General features: G+C 36.2%; 1 protein-coding gene across 3 annotated transcripts in view; it reads right to left on the reverse strand.

The window, feature by feature from the left end:
* The window catches only part of Crb1 (crumbs cell polarity complex component 1), a 129241-nt gene that overhangs the window by 26956 nt on the left and 89172 nt on the right, over positions 1–13113 (reverse strand). For all 3 annotated transcript variants that reach the window (XM_026401491.2, XM_077802839.1, XM_026401490.2), the window contains 2 exons: positions 10842–10970; positions 7272–7398 (listed from right to left, as the gene is read on the reverse strand). In XM_026401491.2, the coding sequence (XP_026257276.2) occupies positions 7272–7398; positions 10842–10970 (256 nt within the window). The remainder of the gene's footprint in view (positions 1–7271; positions 7399–10841; positions 10971–13113) is intronic.

Raw genomic sequence — 13113 nt, forward strand, 5'->3', positions numbered from 1 at the left:
CGATCTGAAAATCCCAGAAGTATCTTTCACAGTCCTTCCTTTCTCCAAAATATCAGGTGAGCTTAGTCAATTATTTAACCCTCAATACTGCACTTTATTTAACTAAAAAACACAAATTTCATTTCTCAAACTAGCTCATAATTCTGCTGTCATGGGTAATATATATATATATATATATATATATATATATATATATATATATATCACAATCTTAAGAAATTTCATAGGTACAAAGTGCATTAGTTGTGCTTAATCAGCTAATCGTGGATGTTTAAGAATTGTCAGATCCATGCATCTTTCTCAACCACTATACAAGTATTCTCTGTGCTATTTCTGACATATTCTCTTGGAAGGTTTCCAGGGACAGGAGTTCACTTTGGTGCAGATCAATTCTTAACATTATTGAATAGTTCTAATGTTGGCTGGCTTTTCCTTAGGCTGACTTGAAATCATCCTAAAATTTTTATCCTTTTGTCTTTTATTCTACTCTCTGTGTTTATATAAAATGAATCAACTTCTAACTTCTCACAATAACCACTGAAATATGTGAAGGAAATTTTATGTTTTCCTTGCCATCTCTTTCTAGAGAAAACCTTCCTTTATCATTACACTATTTCTAAAATGCCTGTTTTTAGATCCTGGAAGTTACCCTCAAACTTTTCCTTTAAATATGGATTCAGAAGTAAAACCTTGTCTTCTGAAGTGACCTGGCCAATGCAGAAGTCAGAAGGAAAATCGCATCTTTTGTTCCAGGACCAAATACCTATGTTAACACAGTCTTAAATGGCCTACATAAAATCACAGCTTCCACTTTTGATAACCAAGTTTCTCCTTTTAAACCAACCTCTTGCTAAATAACAACTATAAAACTGGATAGAATAACAAAACTGCAATTTAAGAGTGCTGGTGAGTAATTAAAAGTATGCATTAAACTATGTGACAATGGAACTTAGAAATAAGGAGGCTACTGGGTGATTTTGTTTGTTTGTTTGTTTTCCCCAACCTGTTTTCTGAATGCAGTCCCAAATCAACACCAAGCTGATTAATTAAATCCAGGAGTGAACTTTGCAACCTTAGGCTTAAAGAACCAGGGAAAAGAGGTAGATTTCACCATAGCAGCTGGAAAGGGAAGAGGAAAATTCTGGAAAGGACAGTGCTACAGAGGCGGAGCCCCCAAATCCACAAAATGACTTCTGCTCAGATTTTTAGCTATACCTTGAAAGGTGCACAGGTAAAGGAGACTCCAAGCAGTCCAGCTAAATAAAGGTGGAAGAACTGAGTGATTTCAGCTATGGCATCAATAGGTGGCACCACTATAAGAATGGGGGTTTCATTTAGCTAATTGATCACTCACTAAAACAAAATGCTTCTTAAAGAAATGGAAAAGAATTCATAGTCTTTATATAATCTATAATAACACATGATCTATACTGCCCAAGGTACAATCCAAAGTTACCAGAAAAAGAAACAGAAAAAAGAAATCCCTTGTGCAAGAGGAAATTTAATCAGTGGGGGCCAATCTCATGATGACCCAGGTGTTGAAATGAGCAAATAAGATTTTAAAACAGCTATTAGAATTCTGCTGATATAATGAAAGAAAAAAAATTGAGACTGACATAATCACTACTCTTTTGACATTATTATACCACTAGGAATAAGTGCTAATTTATATTATCAAAGATAATGCAACTGAGTTATAAGTATATCATGATAACCTTCATCCTATATAAATCAAGCATTCACCCTTGCAAAAATCAACATATTAGGTAAGAAACTAATACAGTTACTTCTCAAGATCCTCATGGTTCTGTAAAGTGATAATTCTTTCACCAGCGTTTGTAGAGCCATGTCAGTTTGTGTTAGACGGTCCTTGCCCTTGAGAAGTGTATTATGGAGAAGTGTTTTCTGTGTTTAGATGATTAGATTACCAACAATAAGCACTAGAAGAGAGGTACAAAGTGACAAGAGAGAAACAGAAATAAAATAGTGAACAACTTCAGGGGAAGTCAGGGAGAAGATCCTGGAGGAGTCATATTAGATCCAGAATTTCAGGAAACAGAGCTGGGTTGCCAGGAAGAAAAGAAGGAAATGGGAGCTAGGAAGGTACAGGTGGGTAAAGGAGGAGCTGTGGAAAGCTTGAGGGAGGTGAGAGTTTCCGCACAGCTGGAGAGGGGAGTCGTGAGAGAATGGATAAGAAATGAGGCTGGAGAGGCAGCTGGGGTTATATTTATGAAGGGCTTACACTGAGATTGGATGCAGAGCCCAAATTTACAGTATCCAGATGTTGTGGGAATCCCCAAGCAGGCACTAGACTGACGAACCTCCTGTCTGCCCAGCAAAAGACCAAAGCGAAGACTCCAGCCAGGAACATTTCCACAACTCAGCGAGTACACAGACTCCCACAGCGGGGGAAAATCCTCTTAAAGTTGTGTTCACCCACAAAAAATAGAATCTACAGAGGAAAAACTGTTGTGAAGAAAATTCCACAGAAACAAAAACAGGACCATGAGCATTCTGAGAGTCTGAAATATTAGAATAATCTGAAAGAGATTATTAAACAAGTTCTTAGTATTTCGAAGAAAAAGAACAGCAATCATGGTGAAAAGAAATAGGGCAGGATGAAAGAAAAGGTTGATTTGTAAGATGATAAACTATCCAGCAGTTTAAAAGATAATTGAATTTAAAAAGCTATCAATGGATTTTACAGAGTGGAAAATAGATTTAAGGGGAAGAGAGATGTCAGGAAAACATGGAGGAGAGAGCACACAGAGAGTGATAAAGAGAATACAGGGATGATGTGCCAAATAGATGACTCTGAAGGTGGACTCTGTGGTCACCTTTTCCTAGTTTCCTAGTCTCTGTTGAGACTCTGTCTGTGTGTGGACATGTCCTGTGATGCTTCTAACCAGAGGCTTTGTGAGAACGTGACAAAGCCAAGGGATATTTGTGATTACATGAGCATGATTACATGACAACATTTTATTGAACTGTCTTGCTGGACTCTCTCCCTTTTTGACTTTGAGAAAGTAAGGAGCCATGTTGGGAGCCCCATGTATGGGCCAGGAACTGTGTGGGCTGTCTCTGAGCCATAGTCACAAAACAACTGAGGCCCTCTGTCCTTCAGTTGTAAGGAATTGAACTCTACCAACCAACTGTGTGAACTTGGAAGTGGATTTCTCTTCTATGGATCCTCAAATGAGATCACATCCCCAGTTGATAACTGCTCTTGATAAGCTCCTAAGCATAGGACCCAGGTGAGCCATGCCTGGACTGACTCCTGCACACAGACACTGTATGATAATAAACCTGTAGTTTTAAGTTTGAAAAGATATTGTTATAGAGCAGTAGATAAATAATACAAATGGGTTGTACATTTGGACCCATGGAGATAGAGAATATAAAAGCCAATATATCTGTAACATGAAACTCAAATTTATATGCTCAGTCCAGATTTGTTTCTTGAACTACAGAATGAAATTTCCATACTGATTGATTAATAGGTATCCCATAAAACCTTACATTTATTCATTTCTCAATAAATGGATATTTAAAATATAATATTCATCAAATGTAACTCATTTTCCCTTATCATCCTATACCTTCTTTAAAACAATCATAAGGGCTTACCACTTCAGACTTGGTTAATTTTTCCCCTTCCCTATATCACCTTCAACTGTGAAAGGTAGAGCAAAGTCTCCTTTCATTTTGTCTGTATCCTACACAACCTCTTAACTATATTTTTCTGGGTCTAGTCTTTTTTTTTGTTTTTCTTTTTGATCCATCCTCTACACAGCAGCCCAGGGGATTTTTAAAAGTGCTAGTAAGATTATGTCATTTTTTCCTCTTTGAAACCTTTGAAAGACTTCCCATTGTTCTTCAGATGAAAAGCCAACTTCTCCACCATGGCGTGTAAGGACTCTCTTCAACTCAGCTCTAGGGCCCCAGTCTTACCATGTCCCCATCTCTTTGTGCTCTTGTCACACTGTCCAACCTTGACCTGAAACACTCTTGGCTGTTCCTTCTCTCCTTTCAGAGCCTGGCTTCTGTTTACCTTTGAATCTCAGCTTAGGTTTGGGGAAACGTTCCTCTACCTTCCACATCCATCTTTAAAATTAGGTGAAATGCCTCCTCTGCACACTCTTCCTGCTGGTGCTCACTCAACTCCATCTCGGCACAGCCCTGGGACCTGCCCCTCTGTCTTCCTACATTCTCTGTGAGAGCTTCAGCTTGTTGTAAGCAAGCTAGGCATCTAATTTATAGTCATATTCCCAGCACCTCACCTTGGGTCCTGCACATAATATTCATTTAGCATGTGTTGAATAAACCAGAAAACTGGGCCTGGGGATGTGGCTCAAGCGGTAGCGCGCTCGCCTGGCATGTGTGCGGCCTGGGTTCAATCCTCAGCACCACATACAAACAAAGATGTTGTGTCCACTGAAAACTAAAAACTAAATATTACAATATTCTCTCTCTCTCTCTCTCTTTCTCTCTCCCTCTCTCTCTCTTAAAAAAAAAACCCAGAAAACTAACTTAGAGAAGTGAAATAATCCATAGCAGTGATAGTATTAGCAGTTGAGTAAAATTCTTCACTGTTTTCCTACTTAAATTACCATACTCAAATTTTATATAGCACCACTTCTAAAAAGTTTCAATTAAACATTAAAAAATCACAGCTGAATAGCTACTATCTCAAACCCACACATTGCAAAAGGATCTTTCAGCCAAACAGTGAAGAGTTTATAAGGTAAGAGATTTTGATTGAACTTGTGTTAAAAAAAAAACATGATTTTTAAAAAAATCATGTATTTAAAAATGGCTTATCACAGTTTTCAGCACAGAATAAGTTGTGCAATAGTGTTAATTAGATTTTGTTGTCTCTCCTGGCTACTAAAACACCAGTTTCTCCAAATTTGCCTATTCTGTTTCTCTTTAATTCAAAATAGAGGGTAACAAAACCCAATCACTATGCACACACACACACAAAGAAGGAGGTGTGGCTCAAACCAGAAACATATTTTTACTTAATTCAGATGTTAAATCTGAAAAATGAGGAAAATAAAATTAGTTTTTATGCAGATAAATGCAAGTTATGTTTTAGAAGGTTGGTCCAGAGTAGTGTTTGAGAACTTTTGTTACTTACGTAAGATGTCTCCTCCTAAGAGGTAGGTTGAACTAAGGCTAGGTTTTATCAGGGACAATATAAATCAATAGTCAGAACAATTAGGGTTGCAATCAGTAATAGATTGCCAACTAGATGATTACTTGCCAGAGAGGGAAAGTACATGGACTTGACCTTGATGCCACAGTGTTTATTTGCAGGGACAGGTGGAGAAAGAGATCATGATCCAGGAGATTGGGACTAGTGCTTCTGTGTTCCTTATGTGGATTATGTGTGTAGCATGCACGTTTGCACATATGGGCCTGCATTGTGGATATCTTACCATGTGAGGCACAGTTAAAGAAAACAAAGACAGTCTCATCAGAGGGTGAGAAATAGAAGGTACAGGAGAAAAGGTTTTATTTTTCTATGAAAATGTGTAAAAGCCATAGTCACACACAACACAGTTGAAACTACAGAAAAATAAAGAGAAAAGATAGTACGTTTTTAAAGTCAGATATTGCATGACAAGAACACATTTGGAAAACAGAAAGCAGTTGACAATTACAGTGACAATAGAGGCTTCAGAATTGCACAAAGAGATTGTGAGTTAATATTTCTTAGATATATATTTTTGGTAGGAAAAAATTACATTTGGAATGGCCTATGAGTTTATAATTACAGATATGTCTAGAAGGGAGTAAATGTGAAAACTACGTGTATGGTCTTTAGCTATATTTTATCTAATGTTTATTGCAAATATTTAGAAATGCAAATGTTGGGGGAAAGCTTTCCCCATGTCTCTTGCCACAAAATCTGGGATGTGAAGGAAATGGATGCATATAAAGAATTGATTTCAAAATTAGATACTTTTGGTTTGAAGTGATTGCTGGTACTCCATCGAATATTTGCTGCATAAATATTCAATTACTATTGTAAAATAAAATGTAATGTGTTTTCTTTGCTTTTAGATCACACTATTTTGTTCTCCTGATTGTCTGAACATATATTTAGGTTTACCTTGGTCATTTCCAGAGAAAAACAACGTTCTTAAAATAATTAGAATATTGTATATCATTCAATGAATAAATTATGCTTACATATTCAAACCAGGGAAGCTCCCAAAGACATTGACACATTCACAAAATGACATTTAGTAGATTATTGTTATTTTACTTGTGTTCTGAATTAATTCATAAGATCCAGTATTTTTCCTTTCAATGAACACAAACAAAGCCTCCTTTGGACAGATATATGTACACAAATATATTTAGCATAAGTGATAAAATGTCAGTGAAAATTTGATAGAAAAGCCAACTAATGCATAAATTTATCAACAATCAATTTTTGCATGGATAAAAGGGAATGTATTGCAAGAAAAAAAAGAGAAAATGTTATCTGTTATTTTATGGTAAAAGAGAAGGTCTTAAAAATCAGAAATTACACTAGCAAAGTATAATTTAAATATTGATACCAGAGCATTCTTTTTATATAATTTTAGGGATATAATTCTCTGCTTTTCCTTTATACATTTATCACTTATTCAGAGAACTGGCAACAATTCATTTGAATGGCTTTGAATGAAAACATACATGATATAAAACAGTTTAGAGTAGTTTTCAAATTTTTGTGTCATAAATAATAGATGAGAATAAAGAACATATGTGAAAATAGAATTATAGTGAGTAGAGGAACTGACAGCAGGAAAGTATGTCTGTAAAAAAAATGGAGTGGGGAGAAAATGGTTTCTTAAACCACTCGAATATGGAAGTATTAAAAAATGATAATATATTTATTTGTAATAAATACACTCAATACTTCTACTTGTGTTAAGACTTTTTTTTCATTTCTTAAAGCTAGAATAGGAAAATATTTTATACAGACACAAAGTACTTGTGATATGCTTAATATAGGCCTTGAATTTATTTCCATTTTAAAGATGGTTTTTACTTTAATTTTTTTTTTTTTCTTATTTAGAGGTCTAAAGTGAATCAAGGCATGTCCTGCAACTCCAGGGCTTCTACACCGGGGAATGTTGAAATGAGGGCTAGTAATCTTCCTGTTCGCCCCACTCCACAACCGGCTCATCGTTCATGCGCAGAATGAGGTAGGAAAGAAGCTGAAAGAGGTTCTGCCACAGTAAGAGGGAGACATAAAAGGACAGGCCGCTTACGTCCAGCTCGCAGCGCTCCCCGGCGAAGGCGACGTCGCAGAGGCACTGGAATTTGCCGAGTAGGTCCTGGCACAGGCCTCCGTTGAAGCAGGGATTGGAGGCGCACTCATCAACGTCCTTTTCACACCTTTGAAAATAAACAGAAACAGCAGACACTCAGGGCCCGGCTTAATAAATGGGCTGTGAAATGGGGAACGAAACAGTTCGCCTCATCTACCCAGGACCGCACCGTCTTATCTGCCCATTCCCGCACAATTTAAATATATTTGATAATATTTGAAATGTTCCTTCAAACTCCTTTCGCCAGTGGTGGTTTTCATAGAAATTATCTGTGCACACGTGTGGGGGCACACAAACGCACACGCTGGATTAATTGGAATGCGAAAACAGGTGCGACTATTTAGAAACCAAGGGAACACAGTTTCTCCCTTAAGAGCATTAGTGGGTTTGCCACCTTATAAATGCTCGGTTTATTAGGTGCACTTAGAAGTCATGAGGTGAGGCTGCACTTTGCCAACCTAGAGTCTGCAGAGCAGACCTACATTTAAGCTGTCAGGATGCTAGTACACCGGCACCCTCAGGTGAGCCACCCAACAGACACAGCAAAACAGGGAATTTGAGAGATTTTAAATTACCCTGAAATTCCATTTTTTAAAATTTGAGCAAAAGTGGGTAATTAGATTATTTCACTTGCTAATAAATCTATTTCAAAAGCTAAGCATAATTTTAGTTGATCCAAATCAAAGGCAAATTTTTCAAAAGAAATTTCAACATCAATTCTAAAGTAAATTGAAATTTTCCTCTTCCCTGGACACCATTACTACTACTACTACTATTCTTCGTCACCCCCCTCTTCCTCCTCCCCCTCTTCTTCTTCCTTCTCCTCCTCCTTCTCCTTTTTATTTACCTTATTCTCCACCAACATTTTTGACTTTTAATTCTTCTAACTGATAATATAAAACCATAAAAATTGTGTGTATTCATGGTATTTGATACATGTGTACATTGTATGTTTAAGTTAGGTTAAACATCTCTCTCTCCTCAAACATGATTCATCTCTTTCGGGGAAAAACTTTCAAACTCCTTTCTTCTAGGTTTTTGAAATATACAGTACATTATTATTACCTATGGTCAGCAACTTGTTCTTATTTATACTCTTTGATTAATTCACCAACTACTCATTCAGTCATTCAGTAGATTTTATCATGTGCCAAACACTGCTCAGGCCTTCAAATAAAGCAGTGACTGAAACATCTGTATTACTGTAGGAAATTCATATAAAATTTCAGCTTCAAGAATTACAGCAGAGCATCTTATAATGTTGAAGTTTGATGTAAACAATTTTTAATGTCCTCTGCCTTCCAAAACATAGAACTTCCATGTAATCAACCCACAGTATAGAAAAATGAAGATTTCTTCCAAGAAAAACAGTTCCTTATCCCATTGAATACCAAGCATAGCTGAGACATTTTGTTTTCCTTTTTTGGCTTAACCTACTGGGCTGGAAGGAGTCTTTTCTGATTAGATCTGAGCAAAACTTGACAATTCACAGGAGCTTGCCAAGCACTCTCTGTCCTGGGTGGGCCAACGTGTTCACATCATCCATCATCCAACCTGCCAGGATGACACTATAAAGTTGGAGGTTTCTTCAGGCAAGAGAGAAATCAGTGTATTAGAGGGCAGCTCTTCAATATCCTTGGATGTCCCAAAAGTCTCATTTCCCTAGTCCTTGGGAGATTGTCCCAAGTTTTCTAGTCTTCCTCTAGCTACTCTTTTTCACCTATTTATATTTGAGCTAAACAGTGAATAACATATACACATGTATAACAAGCAACACTGAAGCTTTCATTCGAAGAATTTATAGATGGAAAGTCTAAATAAATCCACTGGTATCCAAAGAATTAACTAATGATGAATTAAGTCTTTGAAAGTACTGAATCTACCTGAGATTTGCTATTTTAGAAATCATGTTGTGCCAGACAACTTTATCCAGATGAGAAGTTTATTCAGAGAGAAAGGAAAATTCTGAGCTTTCTTTTTCATATTTCAAATCAACAACTTAAATTTCAATGCAAAATATAATTTAAATATACATAAATACATTTAAGAGGAGAGGTCAATATTTGTTGAACATAGGGGCAAAGTGTAACAGAAAAATAATCCAAGATTTCAGATGAGCTCTGTGCATTGTGACATCAACAGAAGTAATGGAATTAGGCCAGGAAGTGATCAGCACTTAAGGCAGTTTTTCAAAATTTAGGACAAGGAAATAATTTTGAAAAAATAAATAAATAAACCTTTTGGAAGACATATGGAATTGGAAATCATCTGGACCATTTCTGAATTAATAATTGCATGAAATATATTTGTGAAATGGAAAGTGTGACTTTAGTCTATCTCTTTCCACACCTATACACTTGGACTGCCTATGCCACCTAGAACATTCCGAAGGGTAATATGCTCCCTGTTTGTTTTGTAAAAATGGCAAAAGAGCTGTATCTGTGTGATGCCAAAAGAGTCAGCTGAGAAACTGAAAATTCAAATTAATCCAAAGTATAATTGGAGCAGGGACATTCCTATTATTTTACTATCTGTTCTTCTGGGAAATTTCAGTTACAATCTTTGTTAGTTATGTTGCTCTGTGTAGAAAGTTTGACCAGAAAGACCTTATCCTGGATGGAACATGAGATGGAGGAGTAATTTTTCCATTTTCTTTTAATTGTGATGAGCAAAAAATTATTCATACAATTATGCCAACATATCCAATAAATGATTGGACACCTGATCTGCCACTTAACCTGTCAGTCTTACCTTGCACATATGCAAAATAAGAACAGTAAAACCTACCTTGGAGAGCTCTAAGAATGAAGGATGATATCATAAGGTTCATGACACAATGATAAACAAATGCTTGACTATTTCTCTATAATGTTGATAACCTATAGAGTTCTGGTTTGCAACTGCTTGGGGGACACAGGTTCCTTTGGGAATCTGATACATGTTATGAAGAACTTGCTTTCTCCCTTGATCTCACCCTCAGCCAATCACACACATATGCAAATTTCCCTGCATTTTCAGCAGGTCAGAGATTGTCTAAAGTCAGTGACTGTCCCTGTAGAAAGTGAGGAAGAACTGAAGGCATTGCTTTGGGAAAGACCGAATCAGATGGGTAAGGTGTACATACTTTTTGGATTGTAGGTAATTCTAAGAGGCAATCTTTCAGGTGCATGTCATTTTACTCCAATAGCAACCATATTTGCATTGTTATTAGAGTTAGTGGGAAAAATATGAATCCAGAAGTACTTATAAGAAAGAAAAATAGCACATTATACATTTTTAATAAAACATATTTCCCTATTCGAAGTCCTGGCTAATAAAATGTTCTCTACTTTGACCTACACTGTAAATTTACTTCTTTTTTATTGCTCAACTCTGCCTTGGACCTATATTTCAGCATAGATATTCCTATGGGAACTAAGATGAAAAATTAGAGGAGAAAATGAACTAACTCCAAGTAATCACTGTTCTTTAGCCCAGATTTCTCTTCCAGAATGTTCTAAGGTGGCTCACCGTTCTCCGGTAAAACCTGGCCGGCACATACATTTTAATTCAGTCTGAAACTCTGTGCAATTGCCTCCATTGTAGCAAGTGAGATTTGTCTGTTCATTCCCACAGACTGTTGAGGGTAATCTTCTGTATCTAGAAAGAGAAAAGTAACAGCCACAGCTGTTCATCTTGTTCATTTCATTCAAGAAAACTTTTTTGAAAAGTTCACATATGCAGTCAATGTCAAGCTAATTAGGTACTCTGTCTGGAGGCTTTCTAAGTGCTGAATTGTGCTGCATTATACCAGCACCACTTTCTCCAGTAAAAAATTCCTGCTGGAGGGTACTGTAGCAAGCCTGGCTATCTATCTTCTATTCTACACAGTTTTTATTCGGGAGATAAGATCTATGCCATGGGGTGGCAATAAATTCAGAGTTGGAAAGGAACTTGCTACAGTTAGATTTGCCGCCGCTCTACTAATAAATCAACAAAGGCCATAGGAAAATTGCATCTCTATAAAGGCCAGGAAAGCAAGGACAGCACTGTGGTACCCAAACACTCATGCGATTTCTCTGTTGGCTTTCAGAGCTGAACTCCAGTTGCCCTGCCAAGACTTGCTGCTCTCTCTCCAATAATTCATAGCTTTGCAGAATGCAAGCCAAGTGCTGTCCAGGAGGTTTGTATATAGCACTCATGGAAACTGCATGTGAATTCAGCCTGCAACTCTCTTCTGCAACAACAAAACTGCATGTGCTAAAGTATTCTTATAAAAGGCAGAGCAAATTGTTAAAAGCTAAGCCGAACATCATGGCTAGACAAAACCCTAGTTTCAAAGGACTGATGTTCAAAAAGATTTTAAGAATGTTGCTTAGGTCCTTTGGCCCACTGTGTATGTGCTTGGTATCGGATACAGAATAAATATTCAGGAACTGTAAAATGAATTCCTTTTTGTCCTGTCATGTTTGTTGCAGCTAATATGGAGAAACTAGACTAGAAGATAGTAAGAATGTCTCTTATCACAAGAGCTAATCACTTCTACTTTTAAAAGAAGATATAAGAACATTTCAAAAGAGTCAAAGATGTCAACCAGCTTTGAAAGAAGTCAATTAGCAATGCAAATATGAAGCTCTGTATACATCTTAGGTTTAATAAACAATTTCTGAATCTCATTAGAAGGCACATTTGAAAGTTTATACATTAAGAACTTGACTTTGATGAATTAGGCAAAAAAAAAAAAAAGTTCTAGAGAAGAGTTACTAGGGCAAATGTACTATACTTACCCAAATTCACTGTGGAATGCTACTGATTTTCATCCTGAATTTCTCTTGCTTTTGACTAGGCAGATTACATATTGGCAAATAAATGGATGAGCTCATGGAAGTAACATTTAACTGGCATGTTAACACTTAGCAGCTATCACTTTGCTATCATATGCTCTAAACAACAATAAGTGTTATGAAGATATATACACTTTTTATGGAGATGGACACATGTTATGTCTGCTAGAAGATTCATGTAATTAAGGTACCAGCTCTGAATTAGTGTAATGTCTCCAATGTCTTACAGGCTGCCAACCCACTCCAGGTGTTCTTGCCAAAGTCCTGGAATGTATTACTTGTTAATAATAACCCTCTCACCTACCCATAATGACTCAATTATTTAGTAAATTTAAAGCAGTATAAGTTGTAAAAACAATAATGGCTTCTACTTACATGGAAACATTGAAGCAATGTGACTTAGTAGGAAAATATTCTTTCTTATCTTTGTTTACACAGCATGAAATAGAATTGGTTGCTAGAACTAAAATACTGCTTTTGTAGTTTCAGAAAAAAGTTGAGAAATACTTTGAAATGGGAAAGAGATCTGTGGATTATCTTCAGTGGAAAACTGGATATTACATAAAGGATCTCTAGAACAATCTGATTCTATAGTAGTATATGTCTTAAGATTTTCTTTACTAAGCAATATTACAATTCTGTAAATTGTAGAAAATTATATCAATACAAAAGAATCTTGCTGTTGACATGCAAGTGAATTTGTAGCAATACAATTGATTGTCATACTGCAGAAAAGATTATCTCAAATCCTAATTTTGTTCTCCTGTGGAATAGTAAACAGTTTTGCATTTATTAGTAGATCCACTTCATCATTTTATATTTTGTATACATCCATATTCTGTAGATTGTCCTTTGGACTGCTTTTAATATCTCACTAGTTTCTGCATTAATCAATAACTAATAAAATCATCAAAACATGTTCATTTTACGTTTGAAAATCATAAATCCACTTTTTTGAA

This window comes from Urocitellus parryii, chromosome 9 (assembly GCF_045843805.1).
Source record: "Urocitellus parryii isolate mUroPar1 chromosome 9, mUroPar1.hap1, whole genome shotgun sequence".
NCBI lineage: Eukaryota > Metazoa > Chordata > Mammalia > Rodentia > Sciuridae > Urocitellus > Urocitellus parryii.